An 18,394-nucleotide genomic window follows, 5' to 3' on the forward strand; every position below is an offset into this window, starting at 1 on the left:
TGATCAGGACATGTACAAGAGGTGGTACATCAATGTTTCTCACATCGATGCTTCTCTCTCTTATTCTTTCTCTCTCTCTCTTTCTCTCTACCATCCTCTCTCTCTCTCTCTCAAACCAATGAACATATCCTCAGGTGAGAATAAAAAAATGGTTATAAGCGTACTCAAGGAACTGAGTGAGAACTACAAGGAACTTGATAAAAAAAATAATAATAGCATGGGGGGGGGAGAATCACAAGAAGCAATAAAAAGAGAACCAGTCAGAAATGAATATCTGAAATGAAGAATACACTAGAAGAAATAAACAGTAGGTTGGATGAAGTGAGGACTGAATCAATGATTTGAAAGATAAGGTAGCCGAAAACACCCAATTAATGAGAATAGTTTAAGAGACCTTTGGGACAACATGAAACACAACGATATTCATACCATAGAGGTACCAGAAGGAGAAGAGAAAGCAAGGAATTGAGAACCTACTTTAAAAAATGACTGAAAACATTCCTAACCCTGTGAAGAAAGAAGACACATAGGTCCAGGAAGCACAGAGAGTCCAAAAAAAAGATGAACCCAAAAAGGCCCACACAAAAATGTATCATAATTAAAATGAGGCTGAAACCGGTTTGGCTCATTGGATGGAGCGTCAGCCTGCGGACTGAAAGGTTCCGAGTTCGATTCTGGTCAAGGGCATGTACCTTGGTTGTGGGCACACACCCAGTGGGGGGTGTGCAGGAGGAGCTGATCAATGATTCTCTCTCATTGATGTTTCTAACTCTTTATCTCTCTCTCTTCCTCTCTGTAAAAAATCAATAAAATATATTTAAAAAATAAAATAAAATGACAAAGTTTAAAGACCAAAAGAGAACCTTAAAAATAGCAAGAAGTTAGTTATCTACAAGGAAGCTCCCATAAGACTGTCAAATGATTTCTCAGCAGAAACATTTCAGGCCAGGAGCAATTGGCATTAAATGTTCAAAGTGATGAAAAACAAGGACCTACAACCAAGACTACTTTACCCAGAAAGACTATCTTTTAAAATTGACAGGGAAATAAAGAGCTTCCCAGACAAGAAAAGGCTAAATGAGTTCATTATCACCAAATCAGTATTATAAGAAATGATAAAGGGTCATCTTTAAGAAGAAAAAACAAAAAGGAAGAAGAATAAAAAAAAGAATAAAAAAAGGAACATAGTTACAAAGAATAAAATGGCCATAAATACATACTCATCAATAATCATTTTAAATGTAAATGGGTTAAATGCTCCAATCAAAAGAAATAGGGTAGTTGAATGAATAAGAAAACAAGACCCACCTCAGAACATAAGATACACACATACTAAAATTATAATACAAAGATATTTTCTGCAAATGGAAGTGAAAAAATATATCTGGGGTAGTAATACTTATATCTGACTTTAAAATAAAGGGTATAGTAAGAACCAAAAAAATACACTGCATAATGATAAAGGGAGCAATCCAACAGAAGATACAATACTTATAAACATGTATACACACAAAAAGGGAGTGCCTAAATATATAAAGCAAATCTTGATAGACATAAAAGGAGAGATTGATAGACACACAATTGTTGTGGGGAATTTTAACACCTCATTGACATCAATGTATAGATCTTCAATACAGAAAATCAACAAGGAAACAACAGCCTTAAATGAAACACTAGACCAAATGAATTTAATTTAGATCTTCAGAGCATTTCACTGTAAAGAGGTAAATATACAATCTTTTCAAGTGCATATGGAATATTTTGTAGGATATAACACATATTATGATACAAAACAAGTTAATAAATGTAAGAAGATTGAAATCATATCAAGCAAATTCTCTCACTCCAGTGGTATGAAAGTAGTAATAAATCACACACAAAAACTGAAAAATATACAAAGACATGAAGCCTAAATAATATAGTACTAAATAATGAATGGGTTACAATGAAATCAAGGAATAAAATAAAAGATAACTTTGAAACTAATGAAAAAAAGAACACAACAACCTAAAATCTATGGTACAAAACAAAAGCAGTCCTAAGAGAAAAATTCATAGCATAATAGGCCTACCTCAAAAAATAAGAAAAATTTCAAATAAATAATCTGACTTTCAATTTAAAGGAACTGGAGAAAACAACAAACAAAGCCCAAAGTTAGTAGAAGAAATAAAATAATAAAGGCCAGAACAGAAATAAACAAAATAGAATAAAAACACAAGACAGAAAGATCTATAAAACCAAGAGCTAGTTCTTTGAAAAGATAAATAAGATTGATAAACCTTTAACCAAACTCATCTATAATAATAAAAGAGTAATATGCTAATTAGACCAGATGTCCTTCTTGGGCAAAGCCAGGGCTGCAGCTGCAGGATGGAGGCAGCCACTATGGCTATAATGGAGGGATCCAGGCAGCCACTGCAGCTGCAAATGTTTACTCTTGCATGAATTTCGTGCATCGGGCGTCTAGTCAGGAATAAAAGAGAGAGACTCAAATACATAAATAAGAAATGAAATACGAGAATTAACAATTGATACCACAGAAATACAAAGGATTGTGAGGAAATATTATGAACAACTATATGTCAACAAATTGGACATTCTGAATGAACTGGATAAATTTCCAGAAACATAAAATTTTCTAAGATTGAATTATGAAGAATCAGAAAATATGAATATACTGATTACAACTCATGAAATTGAAGCAGTATTTTAAAAAGGAAAAACAAAACACCTTTCAACAAACAAAAGTCCTGGACCAGATGACTTCACAAGTCAATTTTATCAAACATCCAAAGATCTAACATCTACCCTTTTCAAACTATTCCAAAAACTTCAAGAGGAGGGTAGACTCCCAAGTTCATTTAATGAGGCCAACATTATGCTAATTTAAAAACCACATAAAGACACTACAAAGAAAGAAAATTGTAGCCCAGCTCTGGCTAGTGTTTCTCAGGCAACACACCAAGGGTCACGAGTTCAAATCCTAGTCAAGGGCATATACCTGGGTTGTGGTTTCAACTCCCTGGCCTGGAGTGCGTGTAGAAGGCAACCAATCCATATGACTCTCATATTGATTCTCTCTCTTCTCCCTCCCTTTCACTCTCTAAAAATCAATGGAAAAAAATATCCTCAGGTATGGATTAAAAAAATAAGAAGAAAATTATAGCCCAATATATCCCTGATGAACATAGATCCTAAAATTCTCAAAAGTTATTTCAAACTGGATCAAGCAATACATTATATAGGTCATACACCATGACTTATTTCTGGGATGCTAGGCTGGTACAATATCCACAAATCAATAATCATGATACACCACATAAACAAAATTAAGGATAAAAATCACATGATCATATCAATTGATGCACAAAAACATCTGATAAAATCCAATACGCACTTATGACAAAAGCTCTCAGCAAAGTAATAATAGATGGAACATATCTCAAAGTGATAAAGACCACATATGACAAACCCACAGCAAACATCATTCTCAATGGGCAAAACTAAAAGTTTTTCCCTTAAGATCAGGAACAAGACAGGGTATGCACTTTCATTTCACCACTCTTATTCTGGAACATAGCACTGGAAGTCAGAGCCACAGCAATCAGACAAGAAGAAGAAATAAAAGTCATCCAGCTTGGCTGGGATGGCTCTGTGGTTGAGGAACCAGGAGGTCTTGGTTGAATTCCTGATCAGGGCACATGCCTGGGCTGTAGGCTTGATCCCTAGTAGGGAGCATGCAGGAAGCAGCCAATTGATGATTCTCTCATCATTTATGTTACCATCTCTCTCTCCTTCTCCCTTACTTTCTATGAAATCAATAAAAATGTATTTTTAAAAGGCATTTAAATTGTAAAGACATAAGACTATCATTATTTGTAGATGACATGATACTGTCTATAGAGATTCCTAAAGAGTATATAAAAATACTACTAGAAATGATAAGCGAATTCAGTAAGGTAGCAGGATCTAAAGTAAATGTCCAAAAATTAGTTGCATTTTATACATCAATAATGAACTATCAGAAAGGGAAACTAAGAAAACAATCCCACTCATAATTGCTTAAAAATACCTAGGAATAAGTTTAACCAAGTATGTATTCAGAAAATTTTAAGACACTGAAGAAAGAAAACTGAAGAAGATACAAATAAGTGGATGCATATACTGTGTTCATGAGTAGGAAGAATTAACAGCATTAACATGTCCATACTACCCAACAATCTGTAGATTCACACAATTCCTATTAAGATACCCTGGCATATTTCACAGATCTAGAACAATTATCCCAAAATTTTATTTGGGGCCACAAAACACACACACACACACACACACACACACACACACACACACACACACCAGATAGCAACAGCAATCTTGAGAAAGAAGAACAAACTTGAAGGAATCATGCTACTTGATACCTAGCTATACTATAAAGACCATAGTAATCAAAATACCATAATATTGGTATAAAAACAAACATATAGACCAATGAAACAGAATGGAAAGCACATAAATAAATTCACACCTTTATAGTCAATTAATATTGGACAAAGGAGGAAAGAACATACAATGGGGTAAAGACAGCATATTAAATAAATGGTGCTGGGGGGGAATTGGATAGGTATGTGCAAAAAAAAAATGAAATTAGATCACCTTCTTACACCATACACAAGAATAAACTCCAAAGAGATGAAAGACTTACATGTAAGACTCCAAACCCTAAAAATCCTATAAGAAAACATAAACAGTAAAATCTCAAACATTTCTTATAGAAATATTTTTTTCTGACATATCTTCTCAGACAAGAAAAAAAAAGAAAAAAAATAAGCAAATGGGACTACATCAAAATAAATAATTTTTTGCACAGCAAAGAAAACCATTAACAAAATGAAAAGATAACCCACTGAATGGGTAAACATATTTGCCAATCATACATCTGTTAAGGGGTTAGTATCTAAAATTTATTTTTAAAAAAACACCACAAAACAAAACATACATCTCAACACCAAAAAAAACAAACAAACAATGTAATTTAAAAATGGGCAGAGGCTCTGAATAGACACTTCTACAAAGAGAACATACAGCTGGGCAATAGACATAAGAAAAGATGCTGCAGGTCACTAATCAACAGAGAAATTCAAATTACAACCACAATGAAATACCGCATCACATCTGTCAAAATGGCTATCATCAATAAACCAACAAACAACAAGCGTTGGGTGAGGATGTAGAGAAAAGGGTGCCTTTGTGCACAGTTGATGGAAATGCAGACTGGTATAGCCACTGTGGTATGGAGTTACCTCAAAAAATTAAAATGGAACTGCCTTAGGACCCAGCAATTCCACATCTGGAAATATACCCAAAGAAAGCTGAAACATGAATATGCACCCCTATATTCATTGCAGCATTATTTACAATCACCAAAATTTGGAAGCAGCCCAAGTACCTATCAGTAGATGAGAAGATAATAAATAACAGCAGTCATATATTTATACAATGGAATACACATCCATAAAAATAAAAAAAAAAGAAATAAGAAAATGAGACACATGGATGGACCTGGAGAGCATTATGCTGAGTGAAATAAGCCAGTCAGAGAAAGATAAATACCACATGGTTTCACTTATATATAAAATCTAATGGACAAAATAAACAAACAAAATAGAAACAGACTCATAGAAATAGAGAACAGACTGACAGTTGTCAGAGTGGATGGAGGTCAGTGAAAAATGGGTGGGAAAGGTGAAGGGATTAAGAAAAATAAAAGAAAAAAAAATAACTCATTTACAGACAACAGTATGGTGATTACAAAACAAGGTGAGGGAGGAAGAAGAGGGTAAAGGGGGATAAATGGCAACGGAAGGATACTTGGTTTGGGTGGTGAACACACAATACAATATACACGTGATATACTATGGAATTGTACACTTGAAACATTTAATTTAATAACCACTGCCACCAAAAAAATTCAATAAAATTATAAGAGAAAGCCAACTCCTATTTATCCTCCAAAAATTCATCTCAACTCACCTCATTTGTAGAATCTTTCCAGAGCCCCTGTCTGCCTGGGCTGAGTTAAATGCCTCTCCTCATGTGTCTATCATGCACTTCTCTCTTCTTGTTGTAATTACTGATTTATCTCTGCATCCCCACAAAGACATGGAACACATAGACCAGCACCTGGCCCATATGGGCCCTCAGGAAATCTTTGTTGAGTAGCTGAATAAATATTGAACAAGAAATAAAAGAGTGGATCTAATCATCCCAAAGGCTGAAGATCCACTGAAAGAGTGGTCAGCTGGGTCAGCAAACTATAGCCCACATCCTAGCACTTGCTTTTCTAAAAAAGAGTTTTATTGCAACACAGCCAACCATCATCACTTACATATTAGTTATGGCTAATTCTGCATTACAACCTCAGAGCTATGTGGTTATAAAAGAAACTATTTGGCCACGATGCTAAAATATTTACTATCTGGCATTTAATTTGCCTACCCTGCTTCCAAACATCTCAGAACCTTATCAACTTTCTATAATGATGAAAAAAAACTATTATTACTTCCACTGCTCCTATTATTAACATTTATTCTATAGATATTGATAAAATAAATCCATCTGTTCTCATATACTATACATTACAGTGGGTTGAAACGTATTAAATATGTACAAGCAAAGTGAGATGACTACAGATGTGGATAAAGTCAGTGAAGGAGACAAACAGGGTAATCTGTTAGAAAGCACCTGGTTGGGAAGGTGTAACTGTGGAGAGGTGTCAGGGTAGCCTTTCTGGGGCAATGACAATTATGGTAAAACATAAAGAAGGAAACAGAGCCAGGCTTAGAGAATGCTGGAGAAAGTATGTTCTAGAAGACATGTTGAGTACAGAGGCTCTTAGGTCAGGAGGAGGTTGGCATGCCTAAGGAACTGAATGGAAGCCACTGTGGATGGCATGCAGTGAGAAGAAAGGATGGGACCCTAACAGGCTTGAGGGAGGAGGCAGGATACCTGGCCTTGGAGGCCTTGGAGGCCAGAGGAGGTGTTCTGACTGGTTGATTCCATTCTGAATGCCAGGTGCTATTCTCAGAGCTTCCATTGACTCCTCTTAGCCATCTATTGTTTTAGTTTCTATTAATATTCTCAATTCGGAGAAGTAAAAACTGAGGCTCAGAGAGCTGTGGATTGAGTAACTAATGAATTGAGAGTCTGGGATGAGAACTTAGTTTGTCTGACTCAGAGCACACGGACTTCCCAGCAAACTACATAGCCTCCCATCTGCTCCTGAACTTACCACGTAGACCCTCAACTTAAAAATGATCATGATGACCCAGCTGGTGTGTTCAGTGGTTGCATCGACCCATGAACCAAGAGGTCACTGGTTCAATTCCTGGTCAGGGTATGTGCCCAGGTTGCTGGCTTGATCCCCAGCAGGAGGTGTGCAGAAGGCAGCTGATTGATGATGTTTCTCTCTTACAGATATTTCTATTTCTCTATCCCTCTCACATCCTCTCTCTCTAAAAATCAATAAAAACATGTTTTTAAAACAAATGATCATGACCACAGATCTGTCCCTAATCCACTCACCTGGCTTGGTTTCCAGTGGCTCTTCTTGAACTGGTCCCTCTTTCCTAAAGAAACCACACACTTCAGTGTCTCCACCATGTTCTTCTGGCACAGACCTCACTTTCTGTGCCACTCTGTCCATCCACGAATTTTCCCATGCCACACCTCCACTTGCCCGCTAACTTTCTTCCCCTGTATTAACACCTCCCAGCAACACTTCACAGTGCTTGTCATGGAGCCAGGGCTGGCCTGTGTTTACTGAACAAATGCCTGCCTCCCCAGGCCTCATTCTTTCTATCCCTGAGCTCTGCCAGACCGAGAAGAGGTGAAGGCCTTCCTGCTATCTGAAGACATCCCAACAATTTCCTGCTAATATCTCACAGACACCAGCCTTCTCATACAAATCAGAAAATGCAGAGTTATCACATGCTTCGGCACTGAAAAGGCAAAACCCATAAGGGAAAAATAGTGCTGTCACCTTAGAATTCTAACTTTAGAAATACTGAGCATACACTGGCATTTTGCTGAATTTTCTGACATTATCATGACCAGTCAAAACTTTTAAACAAATACTGTGTTTGTGTTTTAAATTGTTCCAACTGAGTTTACTTGCTCTTTGAGACATATTTCATTAACTTCATTGTCTACATTTTAAAATTTGGTAAGATTCATCCTGTCTTTTTAAAAAAGTACCAAAGAGGAAAGTTCACAAAGTTTGTTGAACTTTAAAATAAAATTCATTTTAATAATCAGAATTCAAAACAAAACTGAATGTAATTTGAGAAAAATGGTCCCAACTTCTGTTACCTGGTTGAATTTCATTGGTTACTTATATAACACAGTATTCTTATCTAATATTTAGATTTTTTTTCTATTCTGACACTTTACTTCTCACAAAAAAATATTATAGTTCTTTCAAGTAGCATTGCTGAAACAAAACATCACCTTCAGCACCAGAGGCTCACTCATCTCCATGAGTACAAGTTACATTCTGGCATGCTATACACAGTCTAGGTTAGCATTTTTTACATAATGCTTAAGGCCATGAGAGATGTTTTTCTGAAGAAATAAGAAAGATCTACTGAAAGGCAAAACCTTTTTGTACTTCTCAGAACTGAGGGATCTAACAGCAAATCTTTTATATACACAACCTTAGATTCCCCTAATCCAGATTTTACGCCCCCCAAAGGAAGTAACAATCCTGCTCTATGTTGAGCACTAAGGCAGCTCGTAGCATCATTCTGATGCCTGAGGGCAGTACAGCTTTGTTTTAGGCATGATGGTGGAGTCAGAAAACACTGTATGTAAAAACACAGAAATGGTGGAAGAGGTACAGAAGTAGGTTCATTTATTCTTCAGCAAACACAGTTGCATCAAGATCTGTAAGCCTTAAGAATCTTAGCAAAGAGCATTAATTCATGATGTAGAAACTGGGAAAGTCTGATTTGTGGGTGGCATGATTTACTGCATATCCAGGGTCCTTTTAGGCCACTCCAAAGTCATGATGCATCTGATGGTACCCATAAAGCCAGCGCAGGTGGAAAGCATCAAGAATATTTCCCAAGGTCTAATCACTGAAATTGTTCTTGTAAAGATATCACTTCCATGTTGTCAAATTCACAGATGACTTCCATGTTTTCAAATTCATAGATCCCATCTCTGCTCTCAAACTACCTAGTTCCTCAGAAGCATTCAAAATGACTGATATCTCTCTGCTCCTCTGAGGTCCTTGCTTCTCTCGGCTTTCTGGACACCAGATTCCCCTGGGTTCCCGCTTCTAGATACCCTGGCTGCTGCTTCTCATTTCCTTTGCTAAAGCAAGAATGCTGGAACATAGGCATCCATCCTGAGATGCCTTCTGCTCTCTAGCTGCACCCCTTTGACTTTTTTTCTTTTTTTTTTATTGACATAATATTAAATAGTTTCACGTGCATCAAGTAGTGATTTGATATTTGTATATATTACAAAATGATCACTATACTAAGTTTAGTTAATGTCCCTCAGCACACATAGTTGCAAAATGTTTTTGTCTTGGGATGAGAACTTTCAAGATTCACTTTCTTTGCTACTTTCAAATATGCATCTGATCCCCTTGCTTTTAGAGTAGCATCTAGTGAACCCCCAATTTCAGTCTCCAGCCCTAATCTCTCATACAGCCTCAGGCTCATATATCTAATTGCCTCTGTGATGGTTCCACTAGAACTTCCAAATCAGAACTATCTGTTTTTCTCTGAGGCCTATTCTCTCTCCCACTACCGTGGCTAGTCAACCTATCTTAAATGACATCACCATCCACCCAGTTCCTCAAGTCAAAATTCTAGAAGTCCTCCTTAGCTCCCCTCTTTCTCCATCACCCATCCTCAATGTCCCATCCTACTGGCTCTACTTCTAAAATGTATCCCAACAATTCCATCCCTTTCTCCCTCTAATCTACAAGCTACCATGATCTCTCATCTGGATCAGGATACCAGCTCTTAACTGGTCTTCAATTTCCACTCTTACTTCTTCTATTCTATTCTACACACACTACCTAAGATGATCTTCAATAGCATAGATCATGTTTGCAATGCTTAAGGGCTGCCTAAGCATTAAAATCCAAGCTTCTTACTAGGGCATCTAAGGCCCTCTGTGATCTGGAAGTCATCTACCTCCCTACTTTCTCTCCCACTGTTCACCACTCCTTACTCCAGCCATGCTGGTTTTATTCCTGTTCTCTGACCATACCAAGCTCATTCCTACCTCAGGGCCTTTGTGTGCTGTTTCTTCTACCTGGCACATATTTCTTGTGCAAATAGCTACACACAGGAAGATCTCACCTTATCCTAAATAATAAAACCCTAATATGCAAATCAAAAAACAGCAGATCGACCAGTTGCTGTGATGCGCACTGATCACCCAGGGGCAGACGCTCAGTGCAGTAGCTGATACTGGTGGTTAGTGCTGGGCTAATGGCTGGCGAGCACAATGGCAGTGGCAGAGCTTCCCCTGCCTTCGAGACAGCACTAAGGACCCCTCGGAGGATGTCTGCCGAGGAGTCCTGGATTGTGAGAGGGTACAGGCCAGGCTGAAGGACACCCCCGCACCCCAGCCCCAGTACACAAATGTCATACACCGGGCCTGTAGTGAAAAAATAAGTGAGAGTCCAAAGAGAAACAATATGGCTTAATCTCAAAGATTCTCAAGTTATAAAGTAGAAAGTATGGAACTTCTCCATCCTTCCACTGGGGGAACTCAGCACAGGGGTGGAGCCAGAAAGAAAGTTGTGGTGTGCCACTCTGGGTCCAGCGGCAGTGAGATTGTGTATGGGTCAGGGGGTTGAGAACATACTGATGGCAGTGACTGGGTGGGCATCAGCGGAGACTGGGAACATTATTTGGAGATATTTGAAATTGGAAGAGGGAGGACTCCAAAAACATTGCAGGAGATGAGTCTAAGGTGAAGGGGGTGTGAGATTTTTAGAGTGGTTAGGGACTGGATCACTTGTTTTCTAAGCAGCAGGTATAGACTGGACTCTTTATTATCCTCTTGATAGCTGAAGTGAGCTTTGGAAAATGATTGTACTAGCCCTTCTGGAGCCCACGGTTGGTTAAGGGAGAGACGCAGTCTTTGCACATCATTTTAGATCAGAACAGGCAGAAAGAGGCCCATAAAATTTTATGATCATATGGAAGAGAAGAGCTATAGCAGTAATAATGTACAATGGTAGTAAAAGAAGTAATATAAACACAGAAGAAAATAAGTTTTGTGTTTCCTGGGACCCAGGCTCCCACCTCCTGGACCTAGTGTGTGCTGGTGAGGAAAGGAGGGGTCGAGGGGAGGTGGGTTTGATTCTCACTCATTTTCTCACAGGTGAGTTCTCCCCCATCTAACTATTTGCATGAAGTCCACACAGGCATTCCCCACTCCACAGCCAGGCCTCTGGTCCGAGGTAGTGTGTGGAGCACAGGCTCTTGTTTTAACCTGTTTATCTCCAGACAAAGTTGGCGCCTATAGAGCTGCTTGTATATAAGAGGCTCTTGATGCTCAGCCTTACAGAATGATTATTGTAAAGATTTCTGTTTGTCAGTCAACCCTGCCTCCCTACTGTTGTGTGGTGAAGACAGGGCCATGGACACGCTGCCTCCCATCCTGACTCCCCACTGCTCTAAGCACAGATTCTCCTGGGTGCCTCTGCCCTGTGGGCTCTGCTGACCTGCCCCACCTGGACCTGCGGGCACCCTCTTTAGGTGTCATTTAAAGGACCTTGTGACATAGTAAAATAGTAATGTGTAAGGAGAAAGGGGGTTGCCCTGAGGAAAACATGAAGAAAAAGAGAAGGATTTCTGCAGAAAGAAAAGAATGAACGAGGAGCACTGCTGCACAGGTCAGAAAGCATGGGGCCTCTGGCACCGTGGCCCACAAGGGAGAGGCCACTGCTGGGATAAGCCAAGAGAGTAGGCCAAGCAAAGGGCTGTAGCATGGTTCTGGTGCCCAGGAACCAAGCTCAGGAGACATCCAGAGCTTCCCATTGTCTGGAGTGAGAACTTCTCATCTTCTGTCCCAGTGCTCTCCCCCACCTCACAGCAGCACTAAGAAAGGATTTCACATCTTCAGTGTCCTATATGGGTGACACTAATCATAGTCACAGGCTGTGCTGGGACCCTAATAATTCCCACGTGAACACACATCTTCCTCTAAGAGAAGATATCCAGAAGCCCAAGGTAAAGAGTTGGGGTTCTGAAGGGGGAGGGCTGGGGCGTCTCTCCCTGTCCTGGCGAGGGCTGAACTGCACAGAAGAAGTGGCAGCCACAGCCCGAATGTGAGAGCACAGACTAGAGGCAGCAAAGGGAGCAGCCTGCCGCCCCTGGGCACTGCAGGCAGGATATTCTAAAGGAGCTGCTTCCCTGGAAACTTGATTCTGCAAGATCAATCTCAACTAAGTTTAATTTTAGTAATTTCAACTTTTTCTAAATTCTATACATAAAGTAAAACTATTAACATTTGTTATATCATGATATTTCCGAAGAGTACATAATCCAATTCTACATCAAATGTATAGCTCACTGAGGAAGGTGAAGGTGAAATGGTGCTGGGTAGCAATGACCACCCAGTAAGGGGACATCCTGGCTTTAAACACAGTCCATCTGCTGTTTACCAGCACTTCCGTGTCTCTAGTGGCATCCGGTCCTCCCAACTCTAGTCTCCTGAGTTAGCTCCTACCTTCCCCTGTGCACCTACTTCTGCCCTGGGCCCTGCATCTCTACATGGCAGCTCCATCCTCCTAGTTGCCCAGGCCCAAACCCCCGCAGTCTCCATTCATAACTCTTTTTTGCTCCCAGCTCATGTCCATTTACTGTCTCTCAGCTCTGCCAGGTCACTGCTTCTGCCTTTGTCCCCTCACTGTGTGCTCTCAACACGGGACTCAGAGAGATCCTGTTTACACAACAGTCAGGTCACTCTGCCCAGTTCCAAACTCTCCAATGGTCTGCTCGCACAGAGTAAGAGTCAGACTCTTGCCATGGCCCTTAAACCTTATGCAGTCACCCCTACCATTCTCCTGCCCATTCACCGCTCCTGCCTCCCTGGCCTTCTTGCCACCTCAGGGCATTTGCACTGGCTCCTCCCTCTGCCTGGAATGCTCCCCCGGGATATGCACACAGCTCCCTGGCACCTACTACCAGCCCTCTTCTCAGGGAGGCCTTTTCCGCCCACCTTATTTAAAGCTGTAACCCTCTCCTTCATGTCTCAAACCTCCTATCCCCTCCTCATCTTCATTTCCTTCAATACTAGTTATTTCTCCCAATACACCATGTAATTTGTTTACTCACTAAAAAAAGTCTACCCCCCCTCATTCTACATTTTAAGCTTCTCAGGGGCAAGGATTTTTGCCTGTTGTCTGCTTTATCCCCCTCCTTACCTAGAACAGTGCTGACATGTTCAAGTCCCTCAGCAGCAATTGTTGAATGAATGACTGAATACATCACTAACGTGTAGCAGTTCTGACAACAATATGTGGGTCCATCACATTATCATGAGAATCATCAAGAAATAATTTCATCTTTTATAGAAGTGCTTGTCAAAAAACTAATCATTAAGACCATCAATAATTACCTCAGTAAATGACAATTCACAGAGTAATATAATGGCAAAGAGGTAAGGAAAGTCCCTTTCCACTAATAATAAAACAAATGCAATAATAATAATAATAATAATAATAATAATAATAAAACTAATGTTTAATACTGGCAGGGGTATGGCAAGAAGAAACATATGAAGAAACACTAGTATGAAAATAGTTATTATAAGTTTTCTAACAAAATTAGCCTGTAAAAAGTTTAGATTTGCATTATCCCATAATTACACTTGAAATAACTCATCCTAAGAAAACAATATGAAAGAAGACAAATAAATAATCACAAAGATTCCAATTGTAACATTATTGAAAATGGTACAGAGTAAGCAGAATCCAAGTGCCAGTGAGGACAATGGTTACTTCAGTTCTACTGTTATTCCCCAGTAACCCACTTTCCCACCTGTGTCCCATCCATATTACTCTCCAGTTTGCAATTTCTCAAACACCATTGCTTCGGTGACATTTACCACAACTTATAACTGTGTATTTCTTTTTGTGCTTATTTTTACTGTCGAGTTCACCCATTAGACCATCAGCTGCATGAAGGCAAGAGCTCTGTTTAGTTCACTGCTGCCATCCTCCATTATAGCTGCTGGCATAAAATAAGTACCAAAATTTGTTGAGTAAATGAACACTATTAGGCTGCCATTAAATATTTCTGAAACATTGATGGCATAGAAAATGCCTATATTATGATATTCATAGGAAAAAACAAAATTCACATTTGTGTTATTTTAGCTACTATGCTAAAAATGCATAGTAGCATAAATATGCATAGAAAGAAAACAGATTGAAAGGAAAAACTCCATAATATTGATTCTGTCTGGGTGCTAGTAGTATTACTTTCTTCATTCTATTTTTCTACATTGAACAAATTTTAAATGCATATGTATTATTTCTATAATAAAATGATACCTTAAACCTAGAAGAAGAAGAAGAAGAAAAGGAAAAACAACCAGAAGAATGAAAGGAAAACCAAAGAAGAGCACATCAGGAGGTGACACTGGCCAGCCATTGCAGAGCAGAGTGACAGGGCTAGGAGAGGTGCAGGCTGTTCTATATTCTAGATTTGTGAACAGGTGAAAACAGAGTGATATGGTTAGTGCCAACCAGCAGGAAGAGCTCTCTGGCAAACTGTGGCCTGCAGGAGGCGCCCAGCCCACTGTTTTTTATATTAAACTACTAGAGGCCCAGTGCATGAAATTAGTGTGTGGGGGAGGGAGGGAGTTCCTTGCCTGGCCTGCAACCTCTCCAATCAGCCCTTTCACAATCAGGGGCCACTGGCTCCTAAATGCTTGCTTGCCTGCCTGATTGCCCCTTAACTGCTGCCCTGCTGGCCTGGCCACCCTGCAACTGCCTCACTGCCAGCTTGCCTGGTTGCCCCACAACTGCCACCTGCTAGTCTTGTCGCCCCCTAATTGCCACCCCCCCCCCCCGCGCCAGCCTGCCTGGTCACACCCCAACTGCCTCCCTGCTGGCCTTCCTGGTTGCCCCCCAGCTGGCCCCTGTCTGCTTACCTGGTTGCCCTCTAACTACCCCCCCCCTACTGCCAGTCTATCTGGTTGCCACCCAACTGCCCCCCTGTCAGCCTTGTCACCCCCAACTGCCCCTGCTGACCTGGTCGCCCCTCAACTGTCCCCCCCTGCTGGCCTGGTTTCCCGATAACTGCCACCCCCCCCGCCAGTCTGGCCTCCCTCCAACTTCCCCCCTGCCAGCCTGGTCATCCCCTAACTGTCCAAAAGGAATTTGGACATCCGGAAGAAGTCTGTTAATCTGGTCTAATTAGCACATTACCCTTTTATTAGTGTAGATATTGGCATACAGCTGCACTCAAGTCTTACATGTAGCTGCTTCCATGCTAAGCAGTTACAATACAGACTATCATAGCCCAGAAAGTGTAAAATATTCACTATCTGGCTTTTACAGATAATGTTTCTGAATCCTGGCCAGGATGTACTACAGGAGGGAAAAAAATTAAAGAAGTGGTTATAGGGCCATCATTTTAAAGGTGACCTGAAGGTGACAGTTGAAGATAGATAAGTCTTGATAAATGTCAGATGGAATAACAGAACCAGGGTGAGAGGCATTCATATTTTAGACAGTTATCATATGATATATTTAAAAGTGCAGCAGGGAAAAGCAGTCTTTGTTGGATGGCTTACCTGCAGGATCAGAATTGTAGAGACTGGCAGCTGTTGCCATGGGTCCTGGCGGGTGGATGGCACCTGCTGAAGACCTCTGACTGGCAATCAGGATCCTGCTCTTTGCAGAAGGTAAACGGGACATCGCACCCAATCCCAACTGGGGCTTAAGGAGCATGGCCGAGCGGTAGAAGGTGGGAGGAACTTCGTAGTGTGCACAGGGAGGACAAAATTCTTCTTTCCCAGGGAGTTCTGTCACCTATAGCAAATGAGGAGAAGCTCAATCAGAGAACTCACATCGCAGGATGAGGACTGCCCCTGCTCAGGACACCAAGCTCCAGCAATGACCACTTGACAACTCTGAGTTGCTCATCCCTGATCACTTACCTCTTGGGGCACAAGTGTCTTCACTGCCGAGTTGACAACATGCCTGGATGACCTCTCAGGTCTCCTCCAGTTCTAATAGTCTATAAATCCACATCTCACTGGGAGAAAAAACAACTCATTTGGTAAGGTTTTTTAACTTTATTGCTACAAAATCATAGGAAAGTGTGCAAGTAGCCAATCTATAAATAAATAACGTTAATGAAGCATGGGAAGAATTTGAAAATGTTCATAGAATTATGAGCTTCATTATTTCTAATAAGAAAAGGCACAATTTTTATGGTAATATAGACTTGTAATATAAAATGAATTTTATCAATTTATGTTGTTTTTTTCTAGGTTACTTATGAAATAAAACATGCACTATTAATGAGGGAGAAAAGACTATTGAAAGAATAGAAATGTTAATGGAAAATAATGTGTTTTCAGGCCTCTGTAATCTATTTACATAATTGAAAATGAGAGACTGATTTACCTCCTCTAATTGTCCTCCCTGCTAAGGGAGGACTGACAGGAATGTCTGGAAAAGATTTACCAGAACGGAAGTCCTAGGAGAGAGTCTTGTTGGCTGCTGAATCACAGACCTAGAACCGTGTCTATACATGGCCCAAATCAGTATGCATCCAACAAACAAACAAACAAACACAAAAACAGGTTTCTATTGTTTCCTAAATTTAATAATGCAACATTCCTGTTACCTTTCCCCCATAGTTAACAGTTTAGACTAGAGTACAACTTACAGTTACCTTGCATTTATACAATTCTGAACTCACAGAGGCTGTTCATGTTATCAGTGTTTCTTCATATTTTATTAAAAAGGAAAAAATAAGACAGTTCAATCATCTATTTCCTCTCAATTTAAAAAGAATAGTGCCAGAGGCCATGCATGAAAAATACATCTGTTAATTAATTCTGCTCTAAATCACAGTATATTTTATGTCACACATATCCAGGAATCATAAGCATTTAACAATATTTTTAATAGGGTCTATGAAGCTCTGATGAAAGCTGTTGGAAGAGATAAGCCCTTAAATTGATACTCTTTGAATGTTGAAATAGATACAAATTCTCCTTAAATTGACATTATTGAAACAAAACATTAGGCCTTTAAAGTTTTATCATAATCACATTGTAAAACATGCATGATTGCTATTGTAGAACAGCTGAACTGGGGCTGCAGCAAATTACATTCCTTCAACAGAACATTCTACCTTTGCACTCTGATAAAAATGTTTACTATTCTCTTACTATTGATCTTTCACTTTTATATTATACTCATATTTCCTCTGTTCTTTTATTTTTGTTTCTAAATTTTGATGCCACTGCACATTGCTTTTAGCAGGTGCTCACATGAGGAAATTATAATCATATCTAACCTACATATGTCAAGTTTTTAGGGTTGCAATATGCTGAGCTCAGTAATTACTCAGTTCTTTGAAACTGGATAGTTTTTAGGGCTCAAAACCCACGTGGAAAATGGTCATCAGGATTTCAGTAACTTCAATACCTGTCATTTTGTTGGGTAATTTGTCACTGGTAAGATAACAAATTCTTTACACAGGTAAGAAATATGCCTCAGATGCCTAATCTGTGCATCCTATATAATAAAGGCCTAATATGCAAATTGTTTAATGGCAGAACAATTGTTGTAAGGACCAGTCACTATGATACACACTGACCACCAGGGGGCAAACTCTCAATGCAGGAGCTGCCCCCAGCCCACAGCCCCCAGGCTAGCCAAGGCAGGGGCCAGCGTCCCCTTCCCTACCTACCCCCCCTCCATAGTCCTGCCAGTCACCCCACAGATCAGCCCTGATTGCCAACCAGGCCTAGGGACCCTACCCGTGCATGAATTTTATGCACTGGTCCTCTAGTTTTTAAAACAAGGGAATCTACAAACAACTTCACACTCGTATCTTTCATCTTTATTGACAGAACACAACAGGGATCACCGCACAGCAAAAAACACATAAAGATCCACCCAAAATGGTATTTTTTCCTCCTTCTCTGATGGAGTTTTTCCCCCCAATTAGCAATAATCATGCCTGGGATAAACCTCATTGGCTACAATACTGCCACTGCACAAAGCTCTAATTGAGTATTTTTAGAGAAATTATTTTGAAAACAAACTAAAGTATGCTCATGATTTCCACCAAATTCCTAAAATCCATTAAAGCACACAAACAAATCAGTTCTT

The 18,394-nt window shown here is 39.8% G+C and overlaps 1 protein-coding gene across 5 annotated transcripts in view; it reads right to left on the reverse strand.

Annotated features, from left to right (window-relative positions):
- Nucleotides 1-18,394, reverse strand: part of MTUS2 (microtubule associated scaffold protein 2) — a 480,281-nt gene that overhangs the window by 294,101 nt on the left and 167,786 nt on the right. For all 5 annotated transcript variants that reach the window (XM_084878667.1, XM_084878669.1, XM_084878666.1 and 2 more), the window contains one exon: nt 15,835-16,072. In XM_084878667.1, coding sequence (XP_084734793.1) covers nt 15,835-16,072 — 238 coding nt within the window. The remainder of the gene's footprint in view (nt 1-15,834; nt 16,073-18,394) is intronic.

This window comes from Pipistrellus hanaki (genome assembly GCF_964339955.1).
Source record: "Pipistrellus hanaki genome assembly, chromosome: 3".
In the NCBI taxonomy this organism is placed as follows: Eukaryota; Metazoa; Chordata; class Mammalia; order Chiroptera; family Vespertilionidae; genus Pipistrellus; species Pipistrellus hanaki.